General features: G+C 36.8%; 1 protein-coding gene across 2 annotated transcripts; it reads right to left on the bottom strand.

Annotated features, from left to right (window-relative positions):
- Positions 1-3,243: 3,243 nt before the first annotated feature.
- Positions 3,244-17,238, bottom strand: LOC139144867 (placenta-specific gene 8 protein-like). Of its 2 annotated transcripts, none has more exons than XM_070715685.1 (5): positions 17,069-17,238; positions 7,048-7,159; positions 6,296-6,389; positions 5,401-5,549; positions 3,244-4,084 (listed from the first exon to the last, which is right to left on the bottom strand). In XM_070715685.1, the coding sequence occupies exons 2-5, from the start codon at positions 7,141-7,143 to the stop codon at positions 3,983-3,985; spliced, it is 441 nt and encodes a 146-aa protein (XP_070571786.1). In that variant the 5' UTR covers positions 7,144-7,159; positions 17,069-17,238; the 3' UTR covers positions 3,244-3,982. The 2 variants fall into 2 exon arrangements, with proteins under 2 accessions (XP_070571786.1, XP_070571787.1); XM_070715686.1 differs by lacking the exon at positions 17,069-17,238 and adding an exon at positions 11,116-11,216.
- Positions 17,239-17,746: the final 508 nt, after the last annotated feature.

Below are 17,746 nucleotides of genomic sequence, written 5' to 3'. Positions count from 1 at the left end.
GTTTCCAAGTGCAGTGTGTGTTAAATGTTGACGCCATCAAATGACGCGGCACCAAACAAAGAAAAGGAAAAGAAAAATAGCGTCTTTAATTATCAAATATTGAGATTATTTTTCAAAGGCTGAACTGTCCTTCCGTCTCTCCTTCCCATCCTGCCTTACGATTCGTGATTGATTCCCAATTTATCGATAAATTCGGGATCATCAACTATGATGAAATCTAGCCAACTGTTGAATGTTGTTGCGTGACTAGCGAATGCAGTGGAATTTAATATGGGGTTCGTTTATTTGTGTTTCGGTCATAAAAAACGAAGGTTGACAATCTTATCGAAAATATAGATTGAATCGGGGCATGACTTAGTTGCTATTATCAACTGTAATATCCTTGTCCTGGTCCATATTTCATATCTTTGACATGTCGTGTAAATTATGTTTCAAATGTCCAGCATATAGAATTTAGCTTGACACTCTACGAATGAAATTACGTCATCTATTGCCGTGTTAATCGTGTTATTTTAACATCATATTTTACAACATGTATCATTCTATCTGTTATATTCCTACTGTGTTACATGTAATTACTGTACATAGATGTTAGCCAGGAATTTTATGGATAATCAGACAGCCTAACATTTCATGTAACATTTCATGAAGAGTCTTTGGCTTAGTAGAACGGTAAATTCATAAAACGATGAGTGAGTTCAATTGTGTCGGCTCATAACCATATTGGTGCATCAATCACGTATATCATCAGTTTATAGCTTCAGACAAACTCAAGCTACAGTTCGTAGAATTCAAATCGAAAGGACGCTGTTCACTTTCAATCTTTGATTCTGTGCTCGAGGATAAAAGCCTTCATGAACAAAGTACACATGACCTCGGGTCAAGTCATTGTCCTCAGTTGACCTTAAACCGCTTGCAACTTCGTGCAGACTATATATCTTCGACATAAACACCTGAAGCATGTACTACCGGTTGTTGTTATTATGGAACTCCGATTGAGGCACGCAAAATCGTCACTCGCTGGTTCCTTCATCAAAAAAGAACATTTTTAACAAACTAATATTGTTAGTAGAGACAATAACCACAAAAACACATAAAGTTGAACTCACATGAATAACCGAGTGTCAAACGGTACACAGTAAAAAATGCAGCCACTCGAGAGTAAAATAATGTACGATTTGAGTTGATAGAAAAAAAGGCGCGCACGTTGGCGAGAAATCCTAGTTTAGTCGAAATCCGCCCGGCAGAGAGTCGTAAGACGCAGGGGCCTTTTGAATAATGGAAAACGTGCCTAAAACTTGTTGAATGAAGGGGATGGGTGTGGCTCGATTTTGATTATCGTATTGTATCGTATTATCGTATCGTATCATATTAATGTATGGAGAGTTTTAGCACTTTTAAACTTTCATTTGATGGAGGGAAGTTTGAAGTCAGACGCAATAAGTTCCATTTCGTAATTATTCACGATTCTTTAGGAGCCTTCAGTAATTACAGGTGGGGGTGGGCCGGGGGAATTGGGGCAGGGTCATTTTTTAGAAAAAAGTTCAAGGGGATGGTCACTTTTGACAGAAGCTTATTTTATGGCCAAAACTTTGATTGTCCGTGTGATATTTCCTGAATAGCAAATCACCAACAAAGTTCGTACACATTATCCACAAGTTTCACAAGCAAATACGGCTAGTTTTCAATCGGGTTCGAACCCACAACATACGGCATCAGTCGCCTAGCGGAGAGGCCACAGAGAGAACCGCTCGGCTAAATCTCCACTCCCAAAAAAGAGTGGTTCAATAGCCGGCTAAGTTGTTACATTTTTCTGACTGAGACCGCTCCACACGTTCTAGAGTTCGTGAAGCACTCACGCATGCTCACTATCACACATCGCACATACAAACTTTATCGAAGCGAAGCAACGAATACATCGCTTTAACTGGGCGAACGATAACCTCGGGTACAATTCTGTCCACCAGCAGAGCTACCAACCCAGGGTAGAAAATACAGAAGATATAGAAGATGCAGTGGTATCCTACATTAAACACCTTGAACAGTTAAAACTGATAAAAGACAAGCGACAAAACATATGCAACAGGTGGAAAAGTGTATATCAATTATCAAATGTACATAAAGTGCAAAGATATTGTCAGTTTTATATTGGAAAAAATTGTACATAGTTCTCTCATAGACCACCATGTACAGTAAATCAACTTTTCAGTGAAATTCCAAAATCAAATTTCTTGCACAACCATGGACTTGCAACCACTCTAGTCTAATCAAGAACAATAATGTAAATAATCCAGCATACATAAATGCACAGATTTATCTAATTTTGTACTGGGAAAAAAGTATTCATAGTTTCATCATAGACCCCAATGCAGAGTGAATCGACATTTTGGTGAAATTTCTTACACAACCATAGACTTGTAAACACTGTAGTCATATCAACAACATTAATATCAATAATCAAGAGTACACAAATGCAAAGATTTACCTATTTTTGTATTGGGAAAAAACTATTCATAGTTTCATCATAGACACCATGGATAGTGTACCAACTTTTTGATGAAATTCAGAAATCAATTTCTTGTACACAAATGCACATTTTAATTCCCAATTCAAGCAAAGTACATTTAAATACATTATCAAACATATATAATATACAGATATAGCATGTTTTGTGGGGGACAATTTGTCAATAATTTGCCCGATAGACCCCATGTATTGTGATTTGATATTTTTGGATAAAGCACTAAATCAGCCACATCTTGCCTTCTTATAGTTGCACAAAATATGGTGACCCTCCCTCAAATGTATGAAATACCATATCTCTTCAAAAATTCTTGCGTGTAAATTAGCTGATACTGTTTCAGTTATTCGTGGGGAGAATACCGCAGTGGTTGAGGGGGAGGGTCAAGTTTTAGAATGTCGGACAAGGGGGAGGGTCACATTTTAGACAGGAGGATAGGGGAAGGGTCACATTTTACGGTACAGGTGTGCGCGAAATTCCGCCGGCCCATCCCCCTGTAATTACTGAAAGCTCCCTTATGTTAACTTGTTTAAAGGCATGGTTCAAGGGTCAGATTGTCGTGCCAGGAAATTTGCTTACTAGATTACAATAGAACAAAAGGCTATGACACCTTCATAATTCTCTTACAGACTAGAACAAACTCAAACTCAATCCCTGGGATCGAGCCCCCTACCTTCAACATAAACTTGTCCTGCCTGCACAAAAGCACAACACACCACAAGCGCTGCCCAAGTCATTTTATTTCTAAAGCATTTAGCGTCCTCGTTAAAACGATAAGTTTAAAAAATTGCTCATACGTGCACTTCCAGGTATTTTCTTTCGTTATCAACATGCATATATTGTGCTTTGTGAATCAATTTACCTCAAATACAAAATTTCATGATCAAATCAGAGGCTTTCAGAGAAATTGCAAGTCAAATATGTCAATTTTTTAAAAACAAATCTAAATATCCTTGCAATATACGAAATAGGAAACTATCTAACTTTCTTGTAAGCTCTAAGTCGATAAAACTCGCGACAGAAGCGCGTGGCGAAAGAAAATCCAAAAGGAAAGAAAGATTGCGCTTTGATTATGTGTTTCACAAAATGTCACACAGACTGAACACGATTGGAACTAATTTGCGATAATTGGATGGTGAAGTAATGTCGGTTTAATCTGCAAATGTAAGCTCATCTGCTTTTCTTGTTAAGTTATACATTTGTTTTTATGAGTAATTTGTAATATTGCAACATTCAGCTATAGGGAACCTAACATTTTTAAGAAATTTGAAAAATGTGAAGATCCAATTATCCAAAATTGGTTCCAATCGTGTTACTGGTAGTCGCTTGACGTTCCTCGGCAGCAGCTACTAGATATTACAATCCGGTGAAAGAAGACAGTTGCAATTGATGAGATAAAAAATGACTGGTCTGGTGACTTTTTTCGTCGTGTCACCGACATCGATTTTGGAACACGAGCGTCTAGCCTCTCTTGCCGACAGTATTATCCCATTCTCGCGATAACTGAGCAGCTACACAGTATGGACAGCAACAGGCGGCACAACAGTCATTCATGGCGTTACCCTGTAGGAAAGGAAAGATTACATTGTGTAAAACTATGCTTGGCAGAAATGAAATACACTATTGATCAATGAGGGCGCTATTGAAGGCCTACATTTAGACAAACTAGATATATATCGGTAGTATTGACTTTACTGGCACGTTGACAGCATTAGCTGTCAAAAGAATTAACTTTTTCGACGATAAATATTTACACATGCAGTCACACTTACTTAAGTGGTAAGAGCTGTCACCCTTTTGACAGCGTTGTGAGATTTGGTAATTTTAACATCAGCCACTTCTCTTATTCGCTCAGTGGCCACCTTCGAATGTTCTAACTTGCTTACTAACCTGTGTCTGGTTGTCAACATTTCCTCAGAAATATATTTTCAATAGATTTTTTAGTTTAATGAACATTTAAACATATCCTATAATGTTCAACTAAGTGATGTTGAGGCTTTTCAATCTTTTGCCTGGATCTTTCTTTTACGCGACACCTACCCAATATAAGTAATGCCACTCGCAACTTTAGATATGTGGTCACTTTGTCTTCATGTTTTCAGTGACTGATACACGTACTGTAACTGTAGTAGGCTACTTAGAAAGTCTTAGATTATATAGTTGCATATGCCCTATATTTTTCTTTTTGCATACAATTAAGCCATCAAAAGTCAGTGTTATGGCAAGGTTTGACCTCCGCAAAATTGAAGTTGTTGCGCTCCTTAATGATGATTTAAAAGTCGGCCAATCTAGCCCTTGCATGCATCCGCCGAGCGAGGAGTTTGTATCAGAAACAGGGACGAGACCCTTGTCTACATCTGACCTGCGTACCGTCATTGGTAGGGTATACTTTCGCCCAAAGTGAAGCTATTTGTAAATCATTAATTTGTCACAGTCGGAGTTGGGAAGTATATTACTCGACTTAATCTTTCAGTTTAATTTGCATTGTGACTGTATAAGATAACGCCTTTTTAGACATTTTACTGTAATATGAAATGTTACTTTTTTAAACTTTGTTAAAATTACGGCATCCTGAGATATCGACGCTCAGCTGACGACATATAAAGAAAGGGGTCTGCCATTAAATCTTTGGTCAAAAATGGTGGGAAAATGTGCAGCGCAAAGATTTTAATACTTCACAACATGCTCTTGAAAAAAAACATTAATATCAGGTTTTGCAAATAGAAATCTGTAGATAATTGTACAAAATACTGCATGAAATTTAAAACCCAAGAAAATATTTGTCAAATTTTCGAAAGCGAGAAAAAATGCTTTGCGACATGCCGTGACTCCTCCTACGATCTAATAGACCATTCTTAAGGATATTTTGTTTTTCTTACCGGGATGTTATTTATCATTCTCACTTTCATCCTCAAAACCATCAAGTCGGTGGCTGCTCCAGGTACACAAATAGGATAGCAGCAACTTTCTTCAAGCTTGTTGGCAAGGTAACATCGGTAGCAGTTATGACAGTAGAACGATGCCAAGCCTGTGAATGAAGAGGTCAAAGGTCACCGATATACCCTCAGAGACACCCTCTCGGGCTGAATAAAAATGAAAGTTAACGCGCCAGTTGTTTTCAAGATCAAACAATACTTTTATGACAGTAGAGTACTCGAAGCTTGCGGTGTATTATATGTATTTAACAGACGTTTGATACAGGAAATTTTGAAGGCAATCGAAAAGCAATGACTTATGAAATTTACCAGAATATATCTAAAATCTTAAAATGTCAAATACTTGAACAGATGTATGTCAAACAAGTAATTCATGTTTTTGACTTTGCTGTGCTAAAATTCGATTTAAGTACCACGCGAATTCAAATAACAACTTTCATATCTTACCACGCGAATTCAAATAACAACTTTCATATCTTTGCAGTGGCTTGAAACTTAAAGGAACTAAAGCTATCGACAAGTGGTGTCTTACAGAATAGTTATCTCTTCTCGTTTTTGATAGTAAGACCGGTACCCTAACCCCTGTCCCACGGTGCGTCCTAAACACTAAAAACTAAACACTTATGAACTTCAATTGTCTTTTATTTTACTTTTGCATTACATGTACTTGAAAAACATATATGCTGGCCATCAGTCACGGTCTTTTCCAACCAATCAACAGACAGCTGCACAAAATCAATCTCTCTCTCTCTCTCTCTCTCTCTCTCTCTCTCTCTCTCTCTCTCTCTCTCTCTCTCTCTCTCTCTCTCTCTCTCTCTCTCTGTGTTACCACACTTACAACTTCCACAATCTTCGAAGCATCCGCACAGTCCTGTGGTCCATGCACCAACATGAACATGAACGGTTTGGGGTGTTTGCACAACGACGACATTCTAATGTCAAAAGAAAGATGACAGTTCAAGTATGTAACGAAATAAACCATAGCGTGGTTATGAAAAACAATTGTACTTCGCTGAATTCCCTTCCATGTTTCTTGATCGATTTGCAAAATGGTCAATAGAAATTATATCTACACAAAATACTGACTCATATAAAATAATTTTAAATACAGAGTGATGCCATAAATGATGTTAGGGTCTATTCCTATCGTACATAACACATCATACCCAGTGCATGGTCTATATCGATCTGTGCGCCACAATATACAATATATGTAAAATGTAAAATTTAGAAATATATGTAAAACCAAAACATAAAATTAACCTAATATTTTTTAAACAATTAGTAAGATTCGCAATGACAAAGAATCTTTCATCCAAAACCTTTTTCATGGAACTAGCTTCTTCGTCGCTCTAAATCACCACTAACAAACAAATCATTACGCGAATTCACTGCTGAAGTATTCTTTACAGTTGGATTCAATACATGAAAATCAATTTACCGATTCGGTTCAAAGCAATAAATATCAAATTCAATTACATTCAACTGTATGGCTAGACTGAGTAATTAACTCTTTATGGCGTCTGCTGACAGTGGGGAAGTAATATTATCTTTGAAATGTGTAATATGTTACAGGCATGTTTGAAGTACCTGTGTCGTTGATGATTGCGGTTGTGTGACGACAGGAGATCCCATGTAGGCTGGATTTCCAGACATGTAGCCTTGCGGTTCACCGGACATCGCCATGACTGCCTTCGCTTTACTGCAAGTAACATGATAAGATTTATTATTTAAAAGAACTTACAAAACGAAAATAGCTCTTGGCAAAGGCAAGAACAAGAAACCAATTCAGTATATGAAATTTACGGAGGGGTTATTCAGTTCCGAGACCGGTGAGCTTGTCAGATCCACTTTGAAAACATGCGTTAGATAAAAAGATTCAACCTTCTACTATTTCAACAATCATTTTATCATATATATATATACAATTTCTAATTTCTAAATTTCTAAAACCGATATAGGTGGCTAAATGCCTTGATGTTTGAAGACAACCGCGTGTTTTACAGATCCCATCATTAAGGCACCCTTGAACGGGAACTGGGAAAGATGTTCCCTGCCAAATATTGACTGGCCCTCGAATATTTCTACGTTTTGAACGAAGAAACTCTGAACAAAGTTTTTCCTCCGAGTTTGCAATTAGTTCAAGAATCAATTAGCTGCATATCATTATTCGTCCTTTTTTCGTATAAAACACGTGTACATCTCTAATTCTCCCTAAAGCATATTGAAATATAAAATGTTAACCGTAGGTTACCTTAACAGAGTCAAAATGTATTTTTACCACAAATTATTTCTAGTTGGGACAATTGCTAAGACAAGTAAACAGCGCGATTTGAGAGGGTATTCATATCACAGATGTAGGGAACCATCTTTCATTTTGCTTTCACTTTGAACATCTAACACGCAACATGACATCGTCATCTGTCTCGGAAAACTTGATCTGCTAACAAATCATAAATCCCTATCGTAACAAAAATGAAAATAAAAGTTAAGATGCCCGCGTGCTAACAGTTAAAATGCAAGATTAATTAAATATTAAAATTTGTCACCAAATGAATATCAATCATTCTTTTATTAGGGTAAAGGAAGCAAGACAAATTAGTTTTAAAATAGATAATACGCATTTTTCAGGTAACACTGTACAATTGCATAGAAAGAACAAACTCGGGAATGTACACAACAACTACAATAAAGTTAGAGATATTTAAACTTGTGAAGTGTAACTTTGGAATTAATTGTGTTGTGACATGAATGATCCTAGATGGGTTTTTCGTTGGACTGTTATGCATTGCGAATTGTGTAGGGGTCAGATGACAGCAAAGGTTGTGAATTCAAATTTTCCAGTTGTTTTGTCTGAAAAACATCTTTCATTGTCGTTTCTATGTTCCCAGATGGTGACTGCTGCAAGCTATAATTGATTATTAATGATGATCTGACCTTCATAAATCTGTGAAGAGAAAAAGGGGTTATATATATTTTTTTATTTTTATTTATTTTTATTTACACTTTTACTGAGCGGCCGAGTTACTGAAATAGTAATATATATATATATATATATATATATATATATATATATATATATATATATATATATATATATACCCACACACCCACCCACACACATACACACATACACACACATATACACTGAAGTGGGTGTCATGAACAGAGGGTCAGACACATATAAAATATCAACAATAGATGTGACATCTGTCATCACGGACAACATTGCAGTGTGTGACAGATTTGGGAATGAAAGTATCAGAGAAAGAACAAAAACTTCCACTTATAATGTACCGGATGCCCAAGATGCATAAGAACCCATCTGGGGCTCACTTTATTGTAGCATCAAGCACTCGTAGAACAAAACCACTCAGTAAAGTGGTTTCAACTGTCTTAAAATTAATTTTTGAACAAGTGCATAGATTACATCTAAAAAGTAAATTTTAAAGCAACATCAAAACCTTCTGGTTTGTGAAATATTTTCAAATAATTGAAAAGTTGAACGTCATCAACTCTAGAAAAAAGGCCAAATGCATCTCGACATTCGACTTCAGCACACTATACACCAAAATAGAATATAAGGATTTACTGAAAGAGTCGTATGATGTAGTTGACTTTGTATTTGAGGGTGGAATAAACGGTATATTGATTTCTCTTCTTATATGACGTTTTGGCATGCAAAAATAAACAAAACTATTGTTTTTCTCAAGTACCATTTAAGTCTGCAATAGAACATCTCATAGTAGAAAGCTATTTCTAGATAGCAAGAGAGTGCTTTTAAAAACCATAGGCATTCTTATGGGTACTGACCCAGCGCCATTCTGGGCAAATTTATACTTACACCGACACGAGTATAGATTCATGTCAAAACTCATTCATACATTTCATTAGGTACAAGTTTTTAATCAGTACTACATGGTCATCATATTTATAGTATGACTAAGTCTAAGTATGACTTAAGTTTTCAAGAAGTTCAATCAAATGCCTTTTGATACACTGCCTTATTAAAGTTTCATGTAATATGCAAATGATCTATTGATTAAAATGTCATAGATATGAAACTTTTGCTGCAAATAATACTAGATATGATCAACAAATGACAAAGGACCAATTTAAATCGGTGCACTGAATATTGATATATAGTCTAATTACAGAAATTACTTAAACATGTAAATAAGTTTGAATCGAGAGTCTCACTGTTCATACGTGAACCGTTTATGTTTTGAACGCTACAAATTACCAGATGTGGTTTACAACAGTTTCATTACATATTAGTACGCTTCACAAAACAATCAGATATCTGTCAGATCAATATTTGTAGCAGGTGTCATCAACTTTAGCACAGTACTTTCGGAGTTAAATCACTAATCACAAAACTTCATTTAATATGAAAATGAGTTGTTTATTAACTTGAAACTGCTCAATGCTTCATTGGACAATTAGATATCTATTAGATCAACATATGTACCACGTTTCATCAAATTTAATGCTGGAATTTCGGAGTAATGAGATCAATTACAAAGTTCATTACATATGCAAATGAACCCTTAATTAACTTGACACTGCTCAATGCTTCACGCAACAACTATATATTTATCAGATTTATCAAATTTGGTGCCATAATTTCAGAGTTATATCACTAATTACAAAGTTCATAAAATATCCAAATGTGATTAACTCCATACTAATGAGATTTATATCAGATCAATATTTGTTGGAGGTATCATCAAATTTGGTTTAGGAATTTCAGAGTTATATAACTGATTACAAAAGTTCGTTAAATATGCAAATGAACAGATAAATGACATGGCACTCACAGTATCATCAAAATGTATTGAGATTGTCATGTATGAAAAGTTTCATGAAATTTTGTGCAGTATTTCTTGATATATGTCGACATTGTCATTACTGTCTCCATTGGAAACCATTATATGAAACTAACATAACATTCAAAACATAGTATTACTACCATTTTCAGTAATAGAGCGCGAAGCCACTGCAGTGAACTGCAATAAAGCTGCTCACACTAATCAGTTTCAGCTGTAGCCAGCTGGCAAAGTCGACAACATTGTATGTCCCGTGCAGACAGTTTGTCTGGGGATGTTGAAATAAAAAAGATTTGTACATGGACCAGTGCATGGTAATGTTACATTGTATCTTAATCTTGACACAGGGTGCCAATCGTAAACTCTCATTTACAACTCGAGCCTCAGACAGAGCTAGTTTTGCCTTTGTACAAGCAGACTTTTTGGTCTTTATCAAATAGCCTTGTTCAACACCAAAGTGGTCACGGCTACAGCTGAAACTAATTAGTGTAAGCAGTTTTATTGCAGTTCACTGCAATGGCTTCGCGCTCTATTACTGCAAATGGTAGTAATATGCAAGCCATGCTAACCAAAATCCAATCAGTTCTTGCAATTAGCATATGATACCTGTCTACCAAATCTGACTTGGATCCGTTTAGACGTTTTTGAGTTGTCGTGTAAACAGACAGTCACACACACATTAACACACATACACACACACAAAAAATACACACACAGATAGATAGATATATTACAGACACACATACAGACTAACACACGCCAACCTATGACATAGGCCCACTTTGGTGGGCCAAAAACGACTGTTTACTGTAATCCACATGAAACTTACCGAAATGTTGATGATGCTTGTGAGCGCCGAGTATGGCAAGGTCTTCAAAGGACAATGCTTCAGGCGTGTAAATGTCGGCTACAGTGCAGTTTTCCTTACATCTGTGATGTGAATAAACTCTCAAATCGCAATGTGTACTCTTGTTGCAAAGACAACAATATAAATTTTACATAAACAACTACAACAGCATAGAAGGAATACACTGACACGCCTCTTCTTGGCAACGCTAACATTCAACCAGATATGAACTGAAAATGCTCCCGTGTTTCATTAAAAGTTGTTAACATTATGAACAATATTCACCAGAGAATAACTCTGAAGATCATTAAGTATACAAATATGTAGTTAGCTGAAATAAAAATACTAAATTTCTTTGACTGCTTTCATTGTATTACCACTTTAGGAATTACCTAAAGTAAAAATGCTAATGAGTTCAATAATGTTATATCGTAGTATCTTCAATGTACATAGTAAGTTTCATAAACTTTGGCCAAATCAATTCAGATATATATCGCTAGTTATGAATTTCATTAAAGATGCAAATTAGGAATTGGCTGAATAAAAATGTTTAACTTTCACTGATGTTAAATCACAGTATCTTCAATAAATTACCAAGTTTCGTCAATTTTGATCGTGTCAATTCAGATATGTATCCTTAATTAAGAAAGTTCATAAAATATGCAAATTAGCAATTACCTTTCATGTTACTCCTTTATACCTTTTTCGGCTGATATATCCTGGTGTGATCAACATTTGTAGCAAATCTCATCAAATTGTGCGCAGTCGTTCTAAATGTATATCCGTTTTTTCAAAAATCATTAATTATGCACATTAGCAAAATGTATGCAAGCCACACCCACCAAAAACTAATCAATTTTTGCCATTTGCAAACTGAATTTATATACCAAATTTGATTCTGATCTAATCAGCCGTTTTTGAGATATCCGGCGAACAGACAGATAGACTGACGGGCAGACAGACAGGCAGACAGAGACATCACTGCGACATCAGCTCATGTGTGTGAACACGTGAGCTAAATAGGAAAACAGAAAGAGCTTGATACGGAGTCTTTACTTATCAAATATTGAGATTATCTTTCAAAGGCTGAACTGTCCTTCCGTATCTCCTTCCTATCCTTCCTTGCAATTCGAGATTGACTCCAAATTTATCGATAAATTCGGGATAAAGTATGATGAAATCTAGCGAACTATTGAACGTTATTTATTACCTGAATAGCGAATGCAGTGGAATTTAACATAAGGGGCGTTTATTTGTGTTTCGGTCATAAAAAACGAAAGGTTGACAGTCTTGTCGTAATTATAGATATATTGAACCGGGGCATTGTTTGGTTGCTATTATCAACTGCAAGATCCCTGTCCTGGTCCATATTTCCCATGCTTGACATGTCAATTGAATTATATTTTTCAAACACACATTTACCCGATTACGTCATCTGTTGTGGCGTTTAATAATCGTATTACCTTAACAGCATATTTTACAACCTGTATCATTCTATCTATCATGGCATTACTGTATTACATTTAACAGTACTTGATGTTGGTCAGGAATTTATGGTAAATCGGACAGAGTGAGTAGCGACGGACAAACCCCTTCAGTAACATTTCATGAAGTGTTTTCGGCTTAAGGTAGAACGCACCTCGGGGACAGAATTCAGGCCTTCAAATTTTATCAATTTTCTTCTGACCTACCACTTGTGGGGGCTCATTTTGAAGCTCTTGGCGAAAGAAAAGTTTTCACCGTCTTAGTTTTTCGAAAATGGAAAATTTTATTTTTTTCTTATAGAATTAACACAGGATGGCGGCCATTTTGGATTTCAAATCTCGAGAAATCGCAAGTTATTTGTCTCTCTAGTAAAAAGTTTGCACGGTGACCCCTGATTTTTATTCTTGATTTGGTAAGAGAATGGTTGAAAGTTTCACTGAGGAAAGTTTGAGCAAAAGTTTAAGTCTTTCACTTTCGAGGTGCATATTACCTTAAGGGAGCCGTCATTATTTACGGCCCGGAGGGTCGGAGGAATCTCATCGGAAACTCGGAAATTTCGAGTACCCCCCTTGCTAACCATCCGAGATCCATTAAGTGTGCAATGGTGCAGTCTGGTGCAATCTGAGAGGTGTTGTCACTTTGCTTTTTACTAGTAAAACTGTTAGAACACCCCAGGGGGAGAGCACGAGAGGGGGTTGTCCCCCCTCTCGCATCGAAAATTTTGAGAAATTGATGTGTGCAATGGTGCAATTTGAGAGATGTTTCAATTTGTTTTGCACCAAAATTGAGTAACCCCCTTCTTCCTGTCCACATTCTGAGCGAGCAACCCCTTGAAGTTTTTCATTTTTTTGAGTGACCCCTCCCATTCCTCCGACCCAACCAAGCTGTAAATAATGATAGAACGGTAAATGCACAGTGTCGGTTCATAGCCATATTGGTGCTCATGCATATCATCAGCTTATAGCTCCAGATAAACTAAACCTACAGTTCGTAGAACTTAAATAGAAAGGACGCTGTTCACTTTAAATCTTTGATTCTGTGCTCGAGGATAAAAGCCTCCATGAACAAAGTACACATGACCTCGGGTCAAGTCCTTGTCCTTGGCTTGACTTGACCTTATAAACCGCTTGCAAATTCGTGCAGACTATATCTTCACTTCGACGCAAACAACAGCTGCTGGCACCTGAAGCAGGTATTGCTGGTTCTTGTAAATGTGGAGCTCCAATTGTGGCACGTAAAATCGTCACTCGCAGGTTCATTCATCAAAAAAGAACATTTTTTACAAAGTAAAGACTGTCAATAAAAACAAAAAACGACAAAAAGCTATAATGTTGAACTTACGTGACCTACCGAGTGCCAAAAGGCACACAGTAAAACTGCAACTACTCGACAGTAAATTAACGTGCAATTTGAGTTGAAAGGAAATAAAGACGTGTACGTTGGCGAGAAATCCTGCTCGTACTCTCGGTAGACAGTCGTAAGACTCAGGGGCCGAGTTAATCATGGAAACAAGCCCTTGCAAAATCGAAACTTATTGAGTGTATAGGATAGTAGAACCATTTCAAAGAGTGTTCCGTTTTACTATTTATTGGACTTTAGGGCATCCTAGCGTAAAAACACAGTTGTGTGTAATAAAAGCCGAATCAAACGAAGATTCATAAGGAAAGGTAGTGATAAAATGTACTGTAGAGTACCACTCTCCTAAAGCTATAAAAGTTTTTGTTTGCTGGTAATCTTAGTTTTTACCACATCAAAGTGGTAAAACTTGCACTTAAATCTTAGTCATACAACATCACCCACAGATTTGATGCAGATAAACACATTTTGAATAGCCAAACTCCGGACTCGGATAGTTCCCCCAAACCTTTGAATACTTTGTCCAGTGCGACAAAACAAGATTAAATAGTATAACTTAATTGAGAATAATGTAACCGCTATCACTATGATAATATTATTTTCGACATGCGTTTTCTCTGTGTTTGCATGAAGTCGTTTTTAATTTGGAAGGGAGTATACATGACTTGCCCATCTTAGGTTATAATGCGACATTCGGTATAAACCAAGGTCCCTCCAGAAATAAAAAATAAAAAATTGTGGAGGGACCGTGGTATCACCTAAATTTGCTCCAAGTCTGTGAGCATATGAATATCAAAAGAGAATAAATTGAGGGAATAAACTTCAGCAGACTGCCGCGCTAAGTTGTAGTCTATGGAGTAGATCGTAGGATGAACGTCTGGGTCCGCATAACTACCGAGAGAAGCTAGGCGACTGGGGCAAGGCTAGGTACCACCGTTGGTTATTTGTGACTGTCCAGCTAAAGTGTATCCTAGTCAGATTTGCATAAGAAAGCACGGTTTTGGATAAGATGACCTAAGAGTTTGTGTAGGTCACCTCTAGGTAACCTAGGTCAACTCTGGGCCCGACAAGCAAACATTTTGAGTAGCCCAAAGTCAGAACTTTGACAGGTTTTCCTATTTGTCGCTTGTTTTTTAGTTTCTTGAGGGTCACCATGTTTTTGAAATGCTCAATGAGGGGATTAGTTTTTTTTTAAGGAAGACATTGGCTCATGGCTCCATAAAATGCATTACACCAGCCTGAACATATCATTTTGTTGTAGTTTTTGGCTCGGGCTTCGGGCGCCTTACTGTAATGTTTCAGATATGCACATATATGTATATCAAAGATATCTTCATGTTTACAAATTGGTGGTCTCTTTTGTGTTGCAATGCCCGGAGTGCAGATTGTTGAAATAACCTGCAGCTGTCTAGGCAAAAAGTGCAGTTTCAGTCGAGTTCAAGTGACAAATTCACGCACTGGCAATATTGCACATGACTTTATACATACGTATCCTACATCGCCTTTCTAAAGATAAAATTTGAGCGTTGGCACAAAAAAGATGGATTGCCATAATGCAGGTTTCGGGTCAAAATTAGTGTAATTCTTCTCCTTTTTCTACAACACGGCTACGGCTGATGGAAGCAGATTCGTTACATTGGAGCTCCTTTGGTGTGTAATATTTGCTAACAGCAATCGGAAATATGAGAAATTCTCCTTGCACTTCAGATCTCGCATAAGTGGACTAGGTATAGGCTTGAAAAATTGTAGGCATGAAGTTGAAGTTAACATTGCTCTTTATCACATTAATATCGCACAACGCGGTAAAAATATGACTATATTGTTGACGTAATATATGTATCTTCCAAACATGGTCAAAATTTACAATTGAAATGGGGTTTTCCGATCATTTTCCTCCAAAGTCGTATTGTTCGTGTTATCAAGTCAAAGGAAATCAAACAGCTGACGGTCACATAAAACATGGGCCAAGTATCGCCTACAGATAAAATCATACAAGGTCTGACAGATTGGTTTCATGTTAACCAAAATTAATATCCGCGAATAATTTTGTTGTAAACAAATCGACAACTCTCTAACAGAAAGCGTAAACATCATTCTGGTATCACGGAAGTTGCTTGGATATTAAAAGCTGGCAGCCAGAGAAATTGCAAAACTGGCCAGGTCACTCCTCCGGCTGTAATTCTCAAAGTTTTTGCAAACAAAGAATGACTGTTGAAGTAGTACGTGATAAGTACCAAGGTTCGCCTGCAACACGGTGTGTCGTGTGCTCGGTTACCCCGGCAAGAAATCAATCCAAGTCTCTCAAGGTTTTAAATTCATTATCGTTTGAAGTTTGTGAAATCTTGTTTCATAAACATAAACAAATTAGATACTTATCTATCTTGTTTCAAGAGAGATAATATATGCAGTATATTTGAAGCTAATTTAGATAAAGTCGGGTATTCGAAATTTAACATCATGAAACATGTATCTTGGAATCGATTTTAAACAGCTACTAATGACTTTAGGAATTTGTGAATTGCTTGATAAAATCTATATACTCGTCAGCCCGAATTTTCTCAACTACGTTATTTGTCTGAGTAGGTCTTATCAAGAACCAGGATGTAGAGCATATGAACGCCGTTCCTACACGAAGGTGAAATAATCGCAATCATACCAATCCATAATCCAATGACAGTAGGTCGGAATTCGCAAGACAATAGTTGTAAACAAGACACAAAACAGCACAGAACAGACAGTAAATAGACGGTACACAAACAAAGTCATATTCATGAAAGAAAGATATATGGTCTTCCGGTGATAATGGGCGTAACGCTACAAAACAAAGTTGTGAATTAGCCCGCTAATACTGGAAATTATTCACATACAGAGGGTAAAACGAAAGATAAAAGCAAACAAGTACTTTTCAGTCGCGATTGGACTTGCCTATCCATCTGTAATAACCATTTTTAATTTTGCTTTCACTTTAAACGTCTAACACGCAACATGATACTGCCACCTGTCTCCAACAACCTGATCAGAGTCTGATAACAAAACGTAAATCCTTATCTTAGCAAAAAAAACAAATTTTTACTGCAATTCATGTGAAACTTACCGAAATGTTGATGATGTTTGCGCATGCAAATGCAGCTCTCTTAATCTTACAACCACGTCTATAGACTTGTAGCCCACGAATGACTTTGACGCAGTGGGAATGGAACACACAGTATCGTACGGGGGACCACGTCACGCTGGGCCCATTCGTTCAGTACAGGCTCGGCTATTGGTTGGATTTGAAATGCGCCCATGTGACTCAATCTACCACGGGGGGTCTTTCAAATCTGGAATGTAAGAGACGACAAGATGCGCTGAAAAACCTGCTGATTTGTTGACTTTTCATTGGTAAGAGGTTAAAAAATGTTTGAGTATGATTGAGCAGGACTAATGTGCTTTGACCCTACGTAGAATTTTACCACTTTCGATGTTTGCTAGGTGCATTTTTGGCGATGGAAAAAGTGTGTGAAAATAAAGAGTCACCCCTGGGGTAAAGTTAGGCTGTATTGAATTTTGCATACTTTTTTCTTTTCTGCAAATACTTTCAACAACAACAACAACAACAACAACAACAACAACAACAACAACAAATTTACTGAGTCTAAATATATTTACATTTTTCTTTATTTTTTAAATATTTAATCATCATCACCATTATCATCATCATCAACATCGTCATCTTCATCATCGGAGATCGAGACCCCTGTGGTTTCAGCTGAGAAAACCCCTTCAACTCTTC

This window comes from Ptychodera flava, chromosome 12 (genome assembly GCF_041260155.1).
Source record: "Ptychodera flava strain L36383 chromosome 12, AS_Pfla_20210202, whole genome shotgun sequence".
Classification (NCBI taxonomy): domain Eukaryota; kingdom Metazoa; phylum Hemichordata; class Enteropneusta; family Ptychoderidae; genus Ptychodera; species Ptychodera flava.
Note: the sequence above shows the minus strand (reverse complement) of the source record. Positions and strands in the feature narration are given on the sequence as shown.

Coding starts and splice junctions, on each gene's coding strand:
- LOC139144867 (XM_070715685.1), bottom strand. CDS start 7,143: ATGGCGATGTCCGGTGAACCGCAAGGCTACATGTCTGGAAATCCAGCC. Junction 6,390..7,047: donor CGCAATCATCAACGACACAG/GTACTTCAAACA, acceptor TTTTGACATTAG/AATGTCGTCGTTGTGCAAAC. Junction 5,550..6,295: donor CTTCGAAGATTGTGGAAGTT/GTAAGTGTGGTA, acceptor CTTCATTCACAG/GCTTGGCATCGTTCTACTGT.